General features: G+C 32.2%; 1 protein-coding gene across 1 annotated transcript; it reads right to left on the bottom strand.

The window, feature by feature from the left end:
- Positions 1 to 9,531: 9,531 nt before the first annotated feature.
- LOC131607616 (phosphoribosylformylglycinamidine cyclo-ligase, chloroplastic/mitochondrial-like) lies at positions 9,532 to 12,587 on the bottom strand. The gene is made up of 8 exons (XM_058879595.1): positions 11,969 to 12,587; positions 11,316 to 11,410; positions 11,119 to 11,220; positions 10,962 to 11,021; positions 10,387 to 10,559; positions 10,204 to 10,306; positions 9,959 to 10,117; positions 9,532 to 9,796 (listed from the first exon to the last, which is right to left on the bottom strand). The coding sequence occupies exons 1-8, from the start codon at positions 12,282 to 12,284 to the stop codon at positions 9,626 to 9,628; spliced, it is 1,179 nt and encodes a 392-aa protein (XP_058735578.1). The 5' UTR covers positions 12,285 to 12,587; the 3' UTR covers positions 9,532 to 9,625.
- Positions 12,588 to 14,273: the final 1,686 nt, after the last annotated feature.

Raw genomic sequence — 14,273 nt, forward strand, 5'->3', positions numbered from 1 at the left:
AGTTTTAAAAGTTGTTAAAAAAAATTACGATTTACAAGAATATTATTATCCTAATTCCATAAACAAATATTTTTTACTTTATTTCTGAATCTATTCAATGAAATTAAGAAGTATTTTTCAATATAGTTACTTTTTCCAAATTTTAATAATACACTCTTAAGGCCATACATACGTAAAAAAAGAACGGAGCAAAATAGAGCGGAGCGGGATGAAACGGAGCGGTACGGAGTTGAATGAAATAAAGATGTCGTTCTGCTCAAATCGAAGGGTACAAAAATGATGAAAAGTGATGGAATAGAATAAAGTGGAATGCATTTCATATGATACCACATAATTTCATCATTTTTTAATCAATCTAAACAATGAAACATAACTATATTCCATTTCCTTCTGTTTCATTTCATCATATTGTATCAATCCAAACAAAAAATTTATCAGTCTTTCTAAAATTACCATTAAGATTTCTAAACTCTTTTTCATATTTTAGGCTCTAAAGTTCTGAAGATTTTTAAAATAAAAAAGGATAGAGATACATAGTTATAACTGTTGAAATCTAATATATCCATAACACGTCTAAAACATAACTCATTAACGAACGGATCTCTGAAACAAAATAATGAGTCTAATACACATGAAAGACAACCGGACTTGAGCTCTGTCGGACCCGAACCCATTGACGCGCTGCTACCAGCGACCACCTTGATGGTGTGGCTCCGCCATCATCCTCTCTTGGGGTTATGTCGTCTTTGTCGACTTCCAAACTAATTTTTAGTTTATGCAATCTCGAAACGTGTTTGATTTCTCTTCATCGCGAAAGGTTTTGAGGCATACTTCAACAATCTTCACTATGACTTCAAACTGTGAGGATGTTAATTTACTCATCAACCATCTTGCTGTTATCGACTAATTCAACATCTATTGAATAATTTATATCAAGTTCAACCCTTGCTTGAACCTTGATTTTGCCACTTGCATCCATTTGCTTTCAATTACCATTTTCTGCTTTAGAAGTCTAACAAACCCACAAGTATGATTCTTCAACCATCTTTGACTCCACTTGTTTTTTAATGCCTCCTTAAACCTCTCTATTTTTTAGTTTTACAACTCTTCAGCCACATTCAAAGCATAACACTCAAGGTCAGCTTGTTCTTCTCTTTTAGATGGTACATATACCTCATTAGTTTATCAATAGTCAAATGATAACCAGAGGTCTCTATAATATTTTCTCTCTATTACTAGTATCTATAGTAGGAACCTTCGCCTCAAAATGAGTCTTCTCCACCATAGTTTCTAAAAGCTACATCCTCATGTCTTTACTCATCTTCTCCTCGCGGGAATCGCTAAACGTAATACATCTATGATTGATTAACTTCATTCTTTCAAGCTCCATTTCTAACAGCTCATAACATTTTCTACCTCTTGAATATTCGTTGAAGACACTATCCAAAACTCTACCATCAAGATGAATTGGCTTGATTTGATCAATAAACAAAGATTTAACAACCTTCAAAACATAACAAGTTTTAATAGTCTTCCTACTCCAAACATCCATAGGTATTTCAAACACTGCTCCTATTAATGAATATGTGTCGCTTAGGCAAGTTGCTTTGTCATCAGCCTTACCCTAGAAAATGCATGACAACTCAATGGTAAAATGCATTTTTATCCATTGCCTTATGCAAAAACTCATTAAAGTTATTTGAAACAACCTTTAGGCATCCACCATGCCTTGACCTCAAATCACATAGCTTGTTCTTTTCATAAAAGTCTTCATTAGCTGATGATGAATGAACAACAATATTGGAACCTTATAAAATATATAAGCCACATATTTTAGAGCCTTTAACTATTATCATTTCACCATGTGAAATCTTCGATGCCACATGTTCAACTCTAATGTAATAGCCTAGATCATCAAACATACTAATGGGTAAAAATATTTTTCGAGAGCTCTGGAACATATTTCATGTTGTAAAGAAGAAACTCATAACCATCGAACATTTTAAGTCTAATTATACCAATAACATGAACTTTGCAAGTCTTATTGTTACCAAGGTGAACTACTCTGTCTCCCTACAACTTCAAAGTCTCAAAGTATTATTTTCTTTGAGACATGTGACAAGAGTAACATGAGCCCATTACCCAACCATTTTTAGTCTCCAAACTTGACACCATTGATGCACCAATGCTCGCATAACTATCCTCATCAAAGGCAACATCAATCAGAACAAAATATTTATTTTCCTCCCTTTCAGAACAATCCCTCTCGAAGTGGTGGGTTTCTGACAAATAAAGCATTCTAACCTTGACTTGTCAAGCCTCTTTAACTTGGACATCTTTATATGTTCTTGTCCTCCTCTTAAGACACGAGCCTCCATCATTATTATCAATTTTCAAATCTCTCACATTTGAAAATTATTTGGATCTCACAGTCGTATAGAATTTATCCAAAGTAATAGTACTTTAATTAACATAAAGAATGACATCTTTGAAGTGTTAAAAGTATATGGGTAATATGTTCAACAAAGTATAGCATTATCCACATCTTTAATTTTCACTTCAACATTCTCTATATTATCAATGATCTTGTGAAATTTTGCCAAGTGTTTCACTATTGAAACGTTAAATATCATTCTAAATGAGTAGAGTTGTCATTTCAGACACAACGTATGAGCAAAAGACTTGGTCATATACAATTATTCAAGTTTTGGCCTCATCGAAGTCGATGTCTTCTCCTTGGAAACTTCCCTCAGAACTTTATCCCCAAAGCACAATATAATGGTACTTATGACCTTGTCCACCATCTCGGTATTCTCAGCTTATGTTAGATATGTTGGCGTCGATGTCCCACCCTTTAATGCTTCGATACACTTTTCTTGAGTTAAAATGGTCTGTATCTTCACTTTTCACAACCCAAAAAATTTGTCTCCAGAAAACTTCTCAATCTGCCATTTAGAATCCATGGTACTCACTTGAAAACAAAATCTCTTTGCCCCTCAGTGGGTGCAACTTGCTGTGAAATTGAAAGGCTCAATCACATCAAGAAATTTGATGTGTGGAGACAAATAATAATGGCAACAAAAATAAATGATCTTCAGCAAAAATACCTCTCTATGCAATAAGTCAAGAACTTAACTTGACAAAAGAAAATAAAAGACAAGAAACACAATAACCTGTTTATCTAATTCAATCAAGATAAAATATCCTCTTGAGTATAATATTGTATTAGTACAACACAAATGCAACAAGATTCTCACAATTATTTTTCAACCTCTCGGTACTAAGGCAACTTTGATGAAAGAATAGAAAAAGTAGGCGTAGGGAGTAGAAAGTGAGAAAAAAAGATTTCAAATTCTAATTTTTGTGTAAATTGAAATGATGATAAACCTCATTATTATGGGAAAATATTTTGCTCAAAAAGGAAATTATACATGGGATTTTTATGTTCTAATTGAATAACCCTAACTAGTAATTGATTAGACAAGTCAAATATGGAAAGTTTTTTAATTCCACCGTCATTAATCGATTAAAGGCTTATCTAATCAATTAGAGGCATTACAAATGTGTTAATTGACTAACCCTAATATAATAATCAATTAACCAGTGTAAAAAAAACACTCTTAATTGATTAAACAAGTCCTTAATCAATTAAGCAAGCGTATAAAAAGGTTTTCATGTGTTTTTGTAAAATAAGATAGGCTTTAAAAAGTCTTTGAGTGTATGTGTGTATAGGCTACCTTAGTATTTTGAGAATTAATTTTATACCTTTACATTTAAGTGATCAATCAAACACGGGCTAAGCGTAGGATCAGGCGAGATTTGAAATTTTCTCTCTTTCACACCTTTGGAGCTTCAAATACCTTTGCTAGATTTATAAATGACTTAATACTTTAAAGGAACTTTGCTTTTATAACTGATGATCCATGAGATAACTTCTTGATTGGATGCCATCATCATATATTGTTGGACAATTGTTACCAAATACTTCACCGATTTTTGTTTGACATAAGGTATGATCATCATCGAGGTGGATTGGATTTTAACCTCGTAAAGAATATCTTGATCGTTGAATCATTTTGATGGATAAAGACTTCACTGAGTTTCGTTTGACATAAGGTGTTGTTATCATCAAAACCAACAAGACCATCTAATAATGCATCTTTCTGAAAGGTTGTAAAATAGAAAGTAGATGCATAAAATATTAGAGTGATTAAACTCTTTTCTCAAATAAAGAAAATATATTTTACTCCCTCAAAGAGTATACCTTTACCTTATGACATCATCAAAAAGGTGGGAAAACAAAAAGATATAAAAAGAGTAAGTACATGGATCAAAATTAATCATTTAAGAGATAAATCAATATTAATTTCATTGGGAAAGTAGGTTCAAAAGAATGCATCATTCGTTAAGGAAAAGAAAAAAGTTACAAAAGGAAAGTATTGAAAGCGAAAACAAAAGAAAGAGAAGAAGGAAACAATGCAAACAACACAAGCACAATAGATAACTATTACTCAAAGTCCTCATCATCATCAGTAAACAGTTCAGTAAGCAAAGGCATTATGCTTTCAACAAGCTTAAAAGACATGTAATCAATAGTGGCATTTGTACAATTTTGCAATCTAGTGCGAGCCTGTTGATTCTGGATGTTGGTGTTGAGGAGAGACTCAGTAGGTGGAGCTCAAGGGAGCTCATAATTGAAATCCTCCAAATTTGAAAGTCCTCCTTGTCGGGGCACTAGTTCCTGAGTTGGAGCTTGTTGACTTTGCGTACCTCCTTATTCTCTAATGCCCCTCTGCACTAGGACTCTATTGTGGTGATCATATGGCATCTTCCCTAGGTAGTGACTTCCTATTTTGATTGCATTTTCCATCGACTTTTCCTATTCTAGATCAAATCTAAAATGCTCCAAAATTTTGGTAATCAAGTGATCGTATGACAACCATACCTTCCCTTTTCTTCAGCTCTCTACCATATGATAGATTAACCGGCTAGCCCATTAGCTTTAACATGTTTTTCTAGAAGCCTAGTCTAAATAACATCATTTTTTAAGACTTGCCCAAGATTAAATTTTCTTTAGATGAGAATACAGGTCGAGGGGAAATTTGTGGCCCTCATTTGAATTTGATAAAAGATATTGATAGGAGAAAGGGTAGTCAAAATATTTAACTAATTTTGGAACCTCTGGCTTGTAGAAAGAGTTGGAGCAAAAAAGATCACAAATAGTATAAAATTGTTCCATAAAAAGAGTGATTTCTTGCTTATATACCCCAGTTCGAATGATTCCATCTTTGTATCTTAGATGCGTGTAGAATATTTTTGTCAGCTCTAGAAACATATATTTGGGCTTATTATAGATGAATTTCTTCAAGTTTGCTTGAACAAAAGCATTGAAAATTTTGAAATTTTCATCGAAACTCTCATCCACAAAGTGAGTTGGAGTGAGATTCTTAGCATCAAATTTTCTGAGAAACCTTTCTTCTTGCACTTGAAAAGGATAAATCATTTGAGACGTAGGATGGGTCTGAGGACCTGTCAGAGGTTCAATTTCTCTTTGGTGCCATTATAGTGATGATGATGAAAAACACTAAAACAGTACTCAACAACGCCAAAGAACATAAGAACGCAAAGAAAGAAGACAATGAATAAATGAAAAGAAGGTTTGATATAGGGTAAGAAGAAGAGAATTTGGCTCACCTATTTATAGACTAGTTTTAATCGACTAAATGGGATTTTAATCAATTAAGGCATTAATGTCAATCGATTATGAGTTACTAATCAATTACTTGGTACAAAATTTGAATTTGAGTGAAGACCCATTTTGGTCTCTCACAAATATTACACGAGTCAAATTAGTCCCTCACAAAAAAATTGACCCAACTTAATCCCTTACAAAATTTAATCGGATCATATTAGTCCTTCTGCTAATATTTTTCTCAAATCGGTTTTTTCCTTCTTCTAAACCGGTTCTTTTCATACTTTTAAACCGTGACTGGAATGACACGTTGGATTTTTTTTTTAGATACAAAATTAATTTTTATTTTTAATTTCATTTTTAAACAGTTATCAATTAATAATATAAAAAAGCCAAAATTATTTCTTATAAAGTAATTTTTAAATAAGTAATTTTCATGATTTCTACTAATATTAACAAATTTTATACATAAATTTTTATCTATGAGATCTCAAATCTAAGTCCCTTCAAGTTAAATGATTTTCACTTTACAACTAGACCGATCAATTTCTATCGTTAATAAAGTGACTATCATTTACAACTAGAAAAATCAATTTCTATTGTTAGTAAAGTGACTATTATTTACAACAAGACAAATCAATTTCTATTGTTAGTAAAGTGACTATCATTTACAACTAGATAAATCAATTTCTATTGTTAATAAAGTGATTATCATTTACAAGACAAATCAATTTCTACGGTTAGTAAAGTGACTATCAATAACAATTAGACAAATCAATTTCTATTGTTAGTAAAGTGACTATCATTTACAAATAGACAAATCAATTTCTACTCTATTAAATTGACCGTCATTTAATCTGAAGAGACTTAGGTTCGAGACCATATTGATACAAATTTTGTATTTTTTATTTTAAATTTAGAATTGTTTAAGATTAACCACATGGGCCTGAGTTCAACTCCTTATAAGAAACAATTTTAACTTTTTTATATTATTAATTTATAATTGTTTAAAAATGAAATTAAAAATAAAAATTTTAAAAATGAAAATAAAATAAAACCCAACGTGGCAATTCAGTCACAATTTAAAACTAGGAAAAAACCGATTTGAAAAAATATTCCAGAAGGACTTATATGATCTGGTTAAATTTTATAAGGGATTAAATTGGGTCTACTTTATTGTGAAGGACTAATTTGACTCGTGTAATATTTGTGAGGGACCAAAATGGGTCTTCACTCTTTGAATTTTAAAAGGATTACATGATTAACCTTTTAGGTTTAATCGACTAAATGGTGCTTTTTCAGCTTTCTTGGTATGTTTGGGCCTTGGGAGACTTTGGGTTTTGATATTTCTTTGCACCCCCTTTATTTTGGTCTTGCGTCATTTTGCTAAAACATTTCATTTCTTAAAACAAATTATTAATGAAAAATAGACAAATGGACTAAACATTTAAACAAGAACTTGTTAGAGAATTAACTAGAGTTTTTTGAATGTAATCCTTATCAAGTGTTTTACCTCAAAAAAACAAGATCATTTTAAGATTCTCCCACTTTGAAGAGAACGAAAGAACAAACTTGAAGATATTTCATATCTCTAAATCACTTGTAATGCCGAAGGCATGTTGAAATGGATTCAGGAAAAGATTGAGAGATTATATGATATCGTTCTACTTCTACTCCTTCTGTATTTTATCATTGTTATAAGTAGTTAAGCTTTTTTTTTATTGTAGTTAGATTTGTATATTATTATGATATATATGTATTATTTATGATCGTGTCGTTATACCTATTTTAGTTATTCAATCATATCGATCTTTATACTTGTGTATATTGTCGGTTATGTCTTGATCATGGTTGTCAATCTAATCTTATGTTGAGAAGCACTCTTAGGTTTAGACCAAAAATATATATTTATGCTAAAATATGTCTTGATCGTTTATAACATAATTTGTGAACATAGACGCAGGTGAGAATCACTTTTAACATTTAGACCTAGAAGATCATCTATTAAAAGCTAAATTTTAGAGATAATATTAGATTTGATATTTACATACAGTCAAATTATAATGTAATCACATTGTTTATTAAATTGAGAGATCGTTGAATAAATAATAAGAGTACCTTAATATCACAAAATTATTTTAAACATGGATAATGTTATTGAGGGATATGTAATAATATGAAATGATTAATAAAATGTGTATAACTAATCATTTTATGACGGCTATAATACATTTTACTTTGATATCGTTTTTACCTTATGAAACAACTTTCAGAACAATTTTAAAACCTCATTTACTTAAAATAATAACAATTGCTTTTAAATTGTATTGTCGCATTAAAATTCCCGAGAAAACGATATAGGCTCTGTTTGGTAAAAATAGCGGTTGACTGATAAGCTAGCTGATAGCTGATAGCTTATGGCTGATGGCTGATGACTGATAGCTTATAGCTTATAGCTGATGACTGATGACTTATAGCTGATAAGTTGATTGAAGTGTTTGGTAAAATTAGCGGTTCAATTAGTTGATTAATTAAAATGACATAAAGGACATTTAATATATAATTATTTTATTTTAAATTAAAATAAATTATAGAGGGTAAAAGTGGATTTTAATTAAAATAATAAGGGTAAAAATGGAAGAAAAAATGATAAGCTATAAGCTATAAGCTAAAACGCTATTTGAAATAGCGTCTGAAAAATAAGCTATAAGCTAGTAAAATAAGCTATAAGCTCGTAATGAAAAGACGGTTACCAAACAGGTCTTTTATTGTTATATGAGCTTATAAGCTATAAGCTATAAGACATAAGCTCAAAAAGTGGCATGCCAAACAGAGCCATAAAAAGAGAAAAAGGGATATGCACTGACAGTGTAAAATATTTTTACACTGTCAACCAATCACAACCATGTATCCAATTAAAACACAATTTTAATTAAAAAAAATTAATATGACATGGCAAGTGTAAAGAGTTTGATTGGACGAATGTGTAAAGTTTGTTTACACTGTCAGTGCACTACCTTTAAACTCATATAAAAATACTGATTTCATTATGTTAACGATATTTAATATACTTTACTTTATTTATTTTCAATATTTTATTGTGTATTTTTCTATTTCTTCGATTTGGATTCAATATTAAGAATTTTCTTTGTTATAAATTATTATTCTTCTTTTTATATATTGATAGGTGACTGATTAAAATAACAATATTTATACTTCATTTAATTGAAATTTCATTAAATTCTACTAAACCCGTATTGTTGCATCAAATTCCTTCAATTGAGAGAAAAATAAAATACAAGTTTATCTTATTATAGAATGATTAATAATACCCTCATTTGAGATGTTATTCAAAATGAGTCACCTAAGTGATGAATGAGTGAACCAAGAAGCTTTGTGAAGGATCATTTATACAAAAATATGAGTACTCATTGGGACATATAGCACAAATAGGAATCAAGTACTTATTAGATCCATAAATTGAACCAAATACATTAAATGTTATTTACACAACAAATGAGGTTATTATCACTGTTCTCATTGGGACATATAGCACAAATAGGAATCAAGAAAATTACATATTCTTAAAAATAGAAAACAGTGCAAAAACATTGTAGCAGTTTTCTAATTATTAATAAGAGTACTAACTAGAATTGGAAGAGAAAAAAACCTCCAATTTAGGTTTACATACACACATAATATGAGAGCATTAAACCTGAATGAATTTCACTTAAGCAAAACAAAAATGTTTCACTAACAACTCAACTACCTGCAAAACCACAAAATTGCTGCTAGTTCTGTAACTAACATTTATGTACGGAAAGTTATTAAGGTCCAGATAAACCAACATGAATTATAAAATTCTCATATCTCTGACCAGAAAATTTCTACAAAAGTATTAGATAGTACAACATAATTAAATCTTATACTGAATTAACTGTAGGTTACACCATTTCCGCTTATAACTTCACCAATGCGGTAAGCTTTACCAGCTTCAACTCTGTTTTCAAGAATTTCATTCGCTGCCGCTGGACTAACTACAAGGACCATCCCGATGCCCATATTAAAAGTTCGCATCATCTCAGAATCTTCAATCTTCCCAGCCTAATGTGAGAGGTTATTAGTTATGTGCAATATTGTCTCCAAAATATTTGCAGATCAATTTAAAATATATTACTGTTGACCAAAAAAAAAATTAAGAACAAAGTCTTTGCTGTTAACTCTGCTAACTTGTTTTTTTCAGGCAAAGTAAGAAATATGAATTACCTCCTTAAGCCATTTGAACACTGCAGGCATATCCCATGAGTTTTCATATATAAGAGCCCCAAGGCCTTCGGGAAAAACTCGAGGTATGTTATCTGTAAAACCACCACCGGTGATGTGGGCAATTCCCTTTACCCCTCCCTTGCTGATTATGTCAAGCACCTGTTTCAAGAATAAAAGTTGTCTTACCGATCAAAAGGGAAGGGAGTTAAAAAAAGGTAAAGAAAGCCAAAAGAACGATAAATGACCTGTTTGACATAGATAGTAGTTGGAGCCATCAAAGCTTCAGCAATTGTAATGTCACCGCCGGGAAGTTTATCTTTCAATTGAAGCCCGCTTTGAGCAAGCACTCTGTTGAGATATTAATATTAGTACATTTCAAAAACTAATAATTTTATAAAATTTGATAGATTTCATACGAGAAAACCAACCTTCTTACAAGTGAGAAGCCATTAGAATGAACTCCACTGGATGGCAAACCAATAATAATGTCACCAACGGCAATGTTCTTCCCATTGATTACATTCTCCTTCTTTACAATGCCAACAGCACAGCCGCTGAGATCATACTCGCCTTCTTTATATAGACCAGGCATTTCTGCAGTCTGAGAAGATCACGGAATAAATGAAAGTCGAGAGGAGATATGTGAAAAGTACACTATCTTCATCCATATTTATACTGACACGCAGCTGAGGATGTGAGATAAGAGATTGTGTAGCTAATTGTGAGCTTAATATATTTTATGGCAATGTAAGATTGCAATAATGTAACATGGATTGAACAAAATGTCAATTAGAATAAATCTAGATTCCAGAAGCAGGAAATAAAACAAGAAGAACCAATTGAACATGTCTTATAAGTAATGCACAATAAAAGAAGAAGCACCTAACTAGATTGCTTACAAAAAACAAGAACTTTAATGGTCAGAGACTGAGGCTTGGCAAAACTACACTACAGGATATCCAATTATATACTGATAATGAAAAAAGCACAAATATTTCAATACCTCTCCACCTAGAAGAGCACAATCAGATTGCTTACAACCATTGACGATTCCTTTTATAACCTGAAAAGGTGGAAATTAAATAAGGAATAAGCATTTTTATGACACAATGAAACTTCAAATTGAAACAAAACAGATTAGCAAGAAGCACACCCATTACCTGCTCAGCAACATCCACATCAAGGTGGCCAGTAGCAAAGTAATCAAGGAAAAACAAAGGCTTTGCCCCTGAAGTAACAATGTCATTGACGCTCATTGCAACCTAAACAGAAAACAACAATTAATCTTGTTCCCTAAGCAACAGAAATACAATTCCAGTATATAAAACAAAAAAAATCAGCATTCCAAAAAGTTTACCAGATCAATCCCGATAGTGTCATGAATGCCAGTTTCAAAAGCAAGCATCAACTTTGTCCCCACACCATCAGTACCAGCAACGAGATATGAATCACCTGCTCAAAATCAAAACAAGCCAAATCAATATCCAACAAAAAGAAACTAAACAAATAAAAGTGATCGAGAGCTTGGTTACTTCCATGGTGGCGAAAATTGAATTTAAAGGCATTAAAATTATTTATGATTAAGGCCCCGTTTGAATTAACAACTAAATTAAGGGCTTATCGCCTTCGTGCTTATATATAAGCCATTTCTATAATAACAAAAAGTCAATATATTTGCCTAAGTTATAAGTTATCTTTAACCCTGGGTTTACAGAAATAAACTGAAAATTACTTATGAACATCTCATAATTTGTTTCTATAAACACCTCAAATAGTCTTGCAACTTGCAAGGGTCTTTGTCAGTGAATAAACCAGAATAAGTCAATCCAAACATATCCTAAAATGAACGCATGCACATTGATGCTTAATCATTATATATGCAAAATCTCCAAAATTTAGCTTGAGGCAATAATTATCTCTAGAGACAAATCAATTTTTACTAACTCAACAAAGTAAACAATTTATATAAATAAAAAAAATCAAATTTTGTCGAATATAAAAAAGGGTTACCGAGGGGGAATAAACCACCGAAGCCTCCAATCCCTGGCGCCATCTTGGCAATTCTTCGAACAAGTTCAGAACCGGCATCAATGTCAACACCGGCGTCTTTATACGTAAGTCCTTTACCTTTACCGTCAGCCCTAACAGAAACAACTCTGTTATCGTTCCTATTCGACTTCAAATTTGATAATACGCCGTTGTAAGCGGCTGTTGCATTGTGCAAAGTGAAGGTGACTCCGGCGGTGCATTGACATTTGCGAGAATTAGGTCTAACTGATGGTAGTGCAAGGTAATTTGAAAGTTCAGTGGAAGCTCCGAAAGTCATTGTTAAAGAGCGATGGAATAGAACGAGGAGAGAACCCTAGGTTGGTTAGGGCGGGAGGGAGAGATGGCGGCTGTTGAGAAGATGGATGGCTAGGGCGGGAGGGAGAGATGGCGGCTGTTGAGAAGATGGATGGTGGTGTGGTGAAAAAGCGGCGGAGAGTGGGAGTTTTGAGATGAAGATGGGTATGTATGGTAGCGTTTATCAAACGGAGATTCAATTTATTTGAGTATCAGTAACTTTTATTTATTTATGCAATTACCGAATAATATTAAAAGATGAAAGGAAAAAGTGGGGCCGTCAAAACGAAAGTTAAACAAATCTAACTAATTGTGGTTTAACAAAGGTAGCAGAAAATTGGGCGACGAATGCCAAATTAAGTGGGAAAAAGAAACTGAAGCCTTAGAAGAGTAAGGAGATCCGCACACTGATTACCTTCCTTATCAATATGGGAGATGGGAAAATCTATCGTATTAATCTTGGCCAACATGTCATAGATATCAGCATTCTTTTTTTTTTTGTTTATAACCACCGGTTTAGTCCGGTTCGGGGGAACAGCTCTGGCATCAAGTGGGTCAAGCCCCCTCAGCATTCTCAACTAATTCAAATATTAGGATTCAATGTAAGGTCTTTATTATTTTATTTTATTAGAAATAAATAAAAAATTTAATACAATTTGTATCCAGGGTGACAAACGAGCATGTCCGTCTCATTTATGTCTGTTCCGCAAAAGCTTGTAAGAAAACGGGGCGGTCATAGTTGAGGGTATGGACCTAAAACCTTAACCCACCCCGTAAAAAAATGAGGGTGGAGCGGGCTAAGCCCGCGGGTATTGCACTTTTTAAGTCTAAAAATATATAATTTATGTTAATGCACATGTCCCCAAAAGCACTCATAAAAAAATGGGACAGGGCGAGTCGATCAAACTAGAGGGTAAGGGCCTAAAACCTTAGTCCGTCTCGCACAAAAGTGCGGATAAAACGAACATGTCCAACGAGTCGGACCCGTTTTGCCACCCCTACCTATCCAACTTAAATTCATTATTCAATAAGACAATTTCTTTATAGACCTCATGTCTTCTTAGGAACCTGTGATGAAAACCTCAAAATACCTCTATATTTCGGAAATATAAACATAAACATGATAATGGATAAGGCATAATAAAATAAAGCACAAAATGGTAAAAGAAGCATAAAATTAAGTTAGAAGTCAATGATTAGAAGTTAATCCTCAAATTTAATGATCAATAAGGGTTGAATAATGAACTTAGGCAAGAGTTAATGAAAACTCATCACATAATTGATAGAATCAAAACCTCTACACAACAAGTTTTCAAAGGTCTTGAACCAATTGTCAAATAATCAACCATTTTCCGATACGGGTCAAATTTAGCGCTATGTTAAGCAATCGCCAAGTAACTTATATAGAAGAAGTCACCCTACAACGATACCAGTCAATAACAATTTTATGTGTTTAAAAATAAATTAGAGAAATGATATGTAAATCATTCTCCTAAAATTTACAACACAGGTAAAATATCAAACAAAAACAAGAAGGGATTAAGATGAAGATGGATGAGAATTGATCAAAGTAAAATCAAGGTGTCTAGATGAATTTTTTTTTACTTTACGGGATTTCACCTTCATGATCCATCAGAAGAATGATAAAATCATAACCTCTACATAATGGATACCTCAAGACTCACCCACAACTCAAAAGAAAAGAGATGGAGGGAGAGAAAATGAAATCAAATATTAAACAAATTTTAAAAGATTTTTAAAATAGAAAATAGGAAGCACAAAACAAATCAAACATCTAAACATCAAATAAATTCAAAAATATAGAAGAAGTCACCCTACAACGAATATATAGAAGAAGTCACCCTACAACGAGGCCAGTCAATAATAATTTTATGTGTTTAAAAATAAATTAGAGAAATGATATGTAAATCATTCTCCTAAAATTTACAACACATGTAAAATTACAAACAAA

The sequence above is a fragment of the Vicia villosa genome, linkage group LG5 (assembly GCF_029867415.1).
Source record: "Vicia villosa cultivar HV-30 ecotype Madison, WI linkage group LG5, Vvil1.0, whole genome shotgun sequence".
NCBI classification, from domain to species: domain Eukaryota; kingdom Viridiplantae; phylum Streptophyta; class Magnoliopsida; order Fabales; family Fabaceae; genus Vicia; species Vicia villosa.

Bases quoted from the DNA above. Each gene is read 5' to 3' on its own strand.
- LOC131607616 (XM_058879595.1), bottom strand. From the start codon at position 12,284: ATGACTTTCGGAGCTTCCACTGAACTTTCAAATTACCTTGCACTACCA. The intron at 10,560-10,961 runs GTATTGAAATAT...TGATCTTCTCAG, and splicing joins GTGCTCTTCTAGGTGGAGAG to ACTGCAGAAATGCCTGGTCT. The intron at 10,307-10,386 runs GTTGGTTTTCTC...ATATCTCAACAG, and splicing joins GGCTTCTCACTTGTAAGAAG to AGTGCTTGCTCAAAGCGGGC.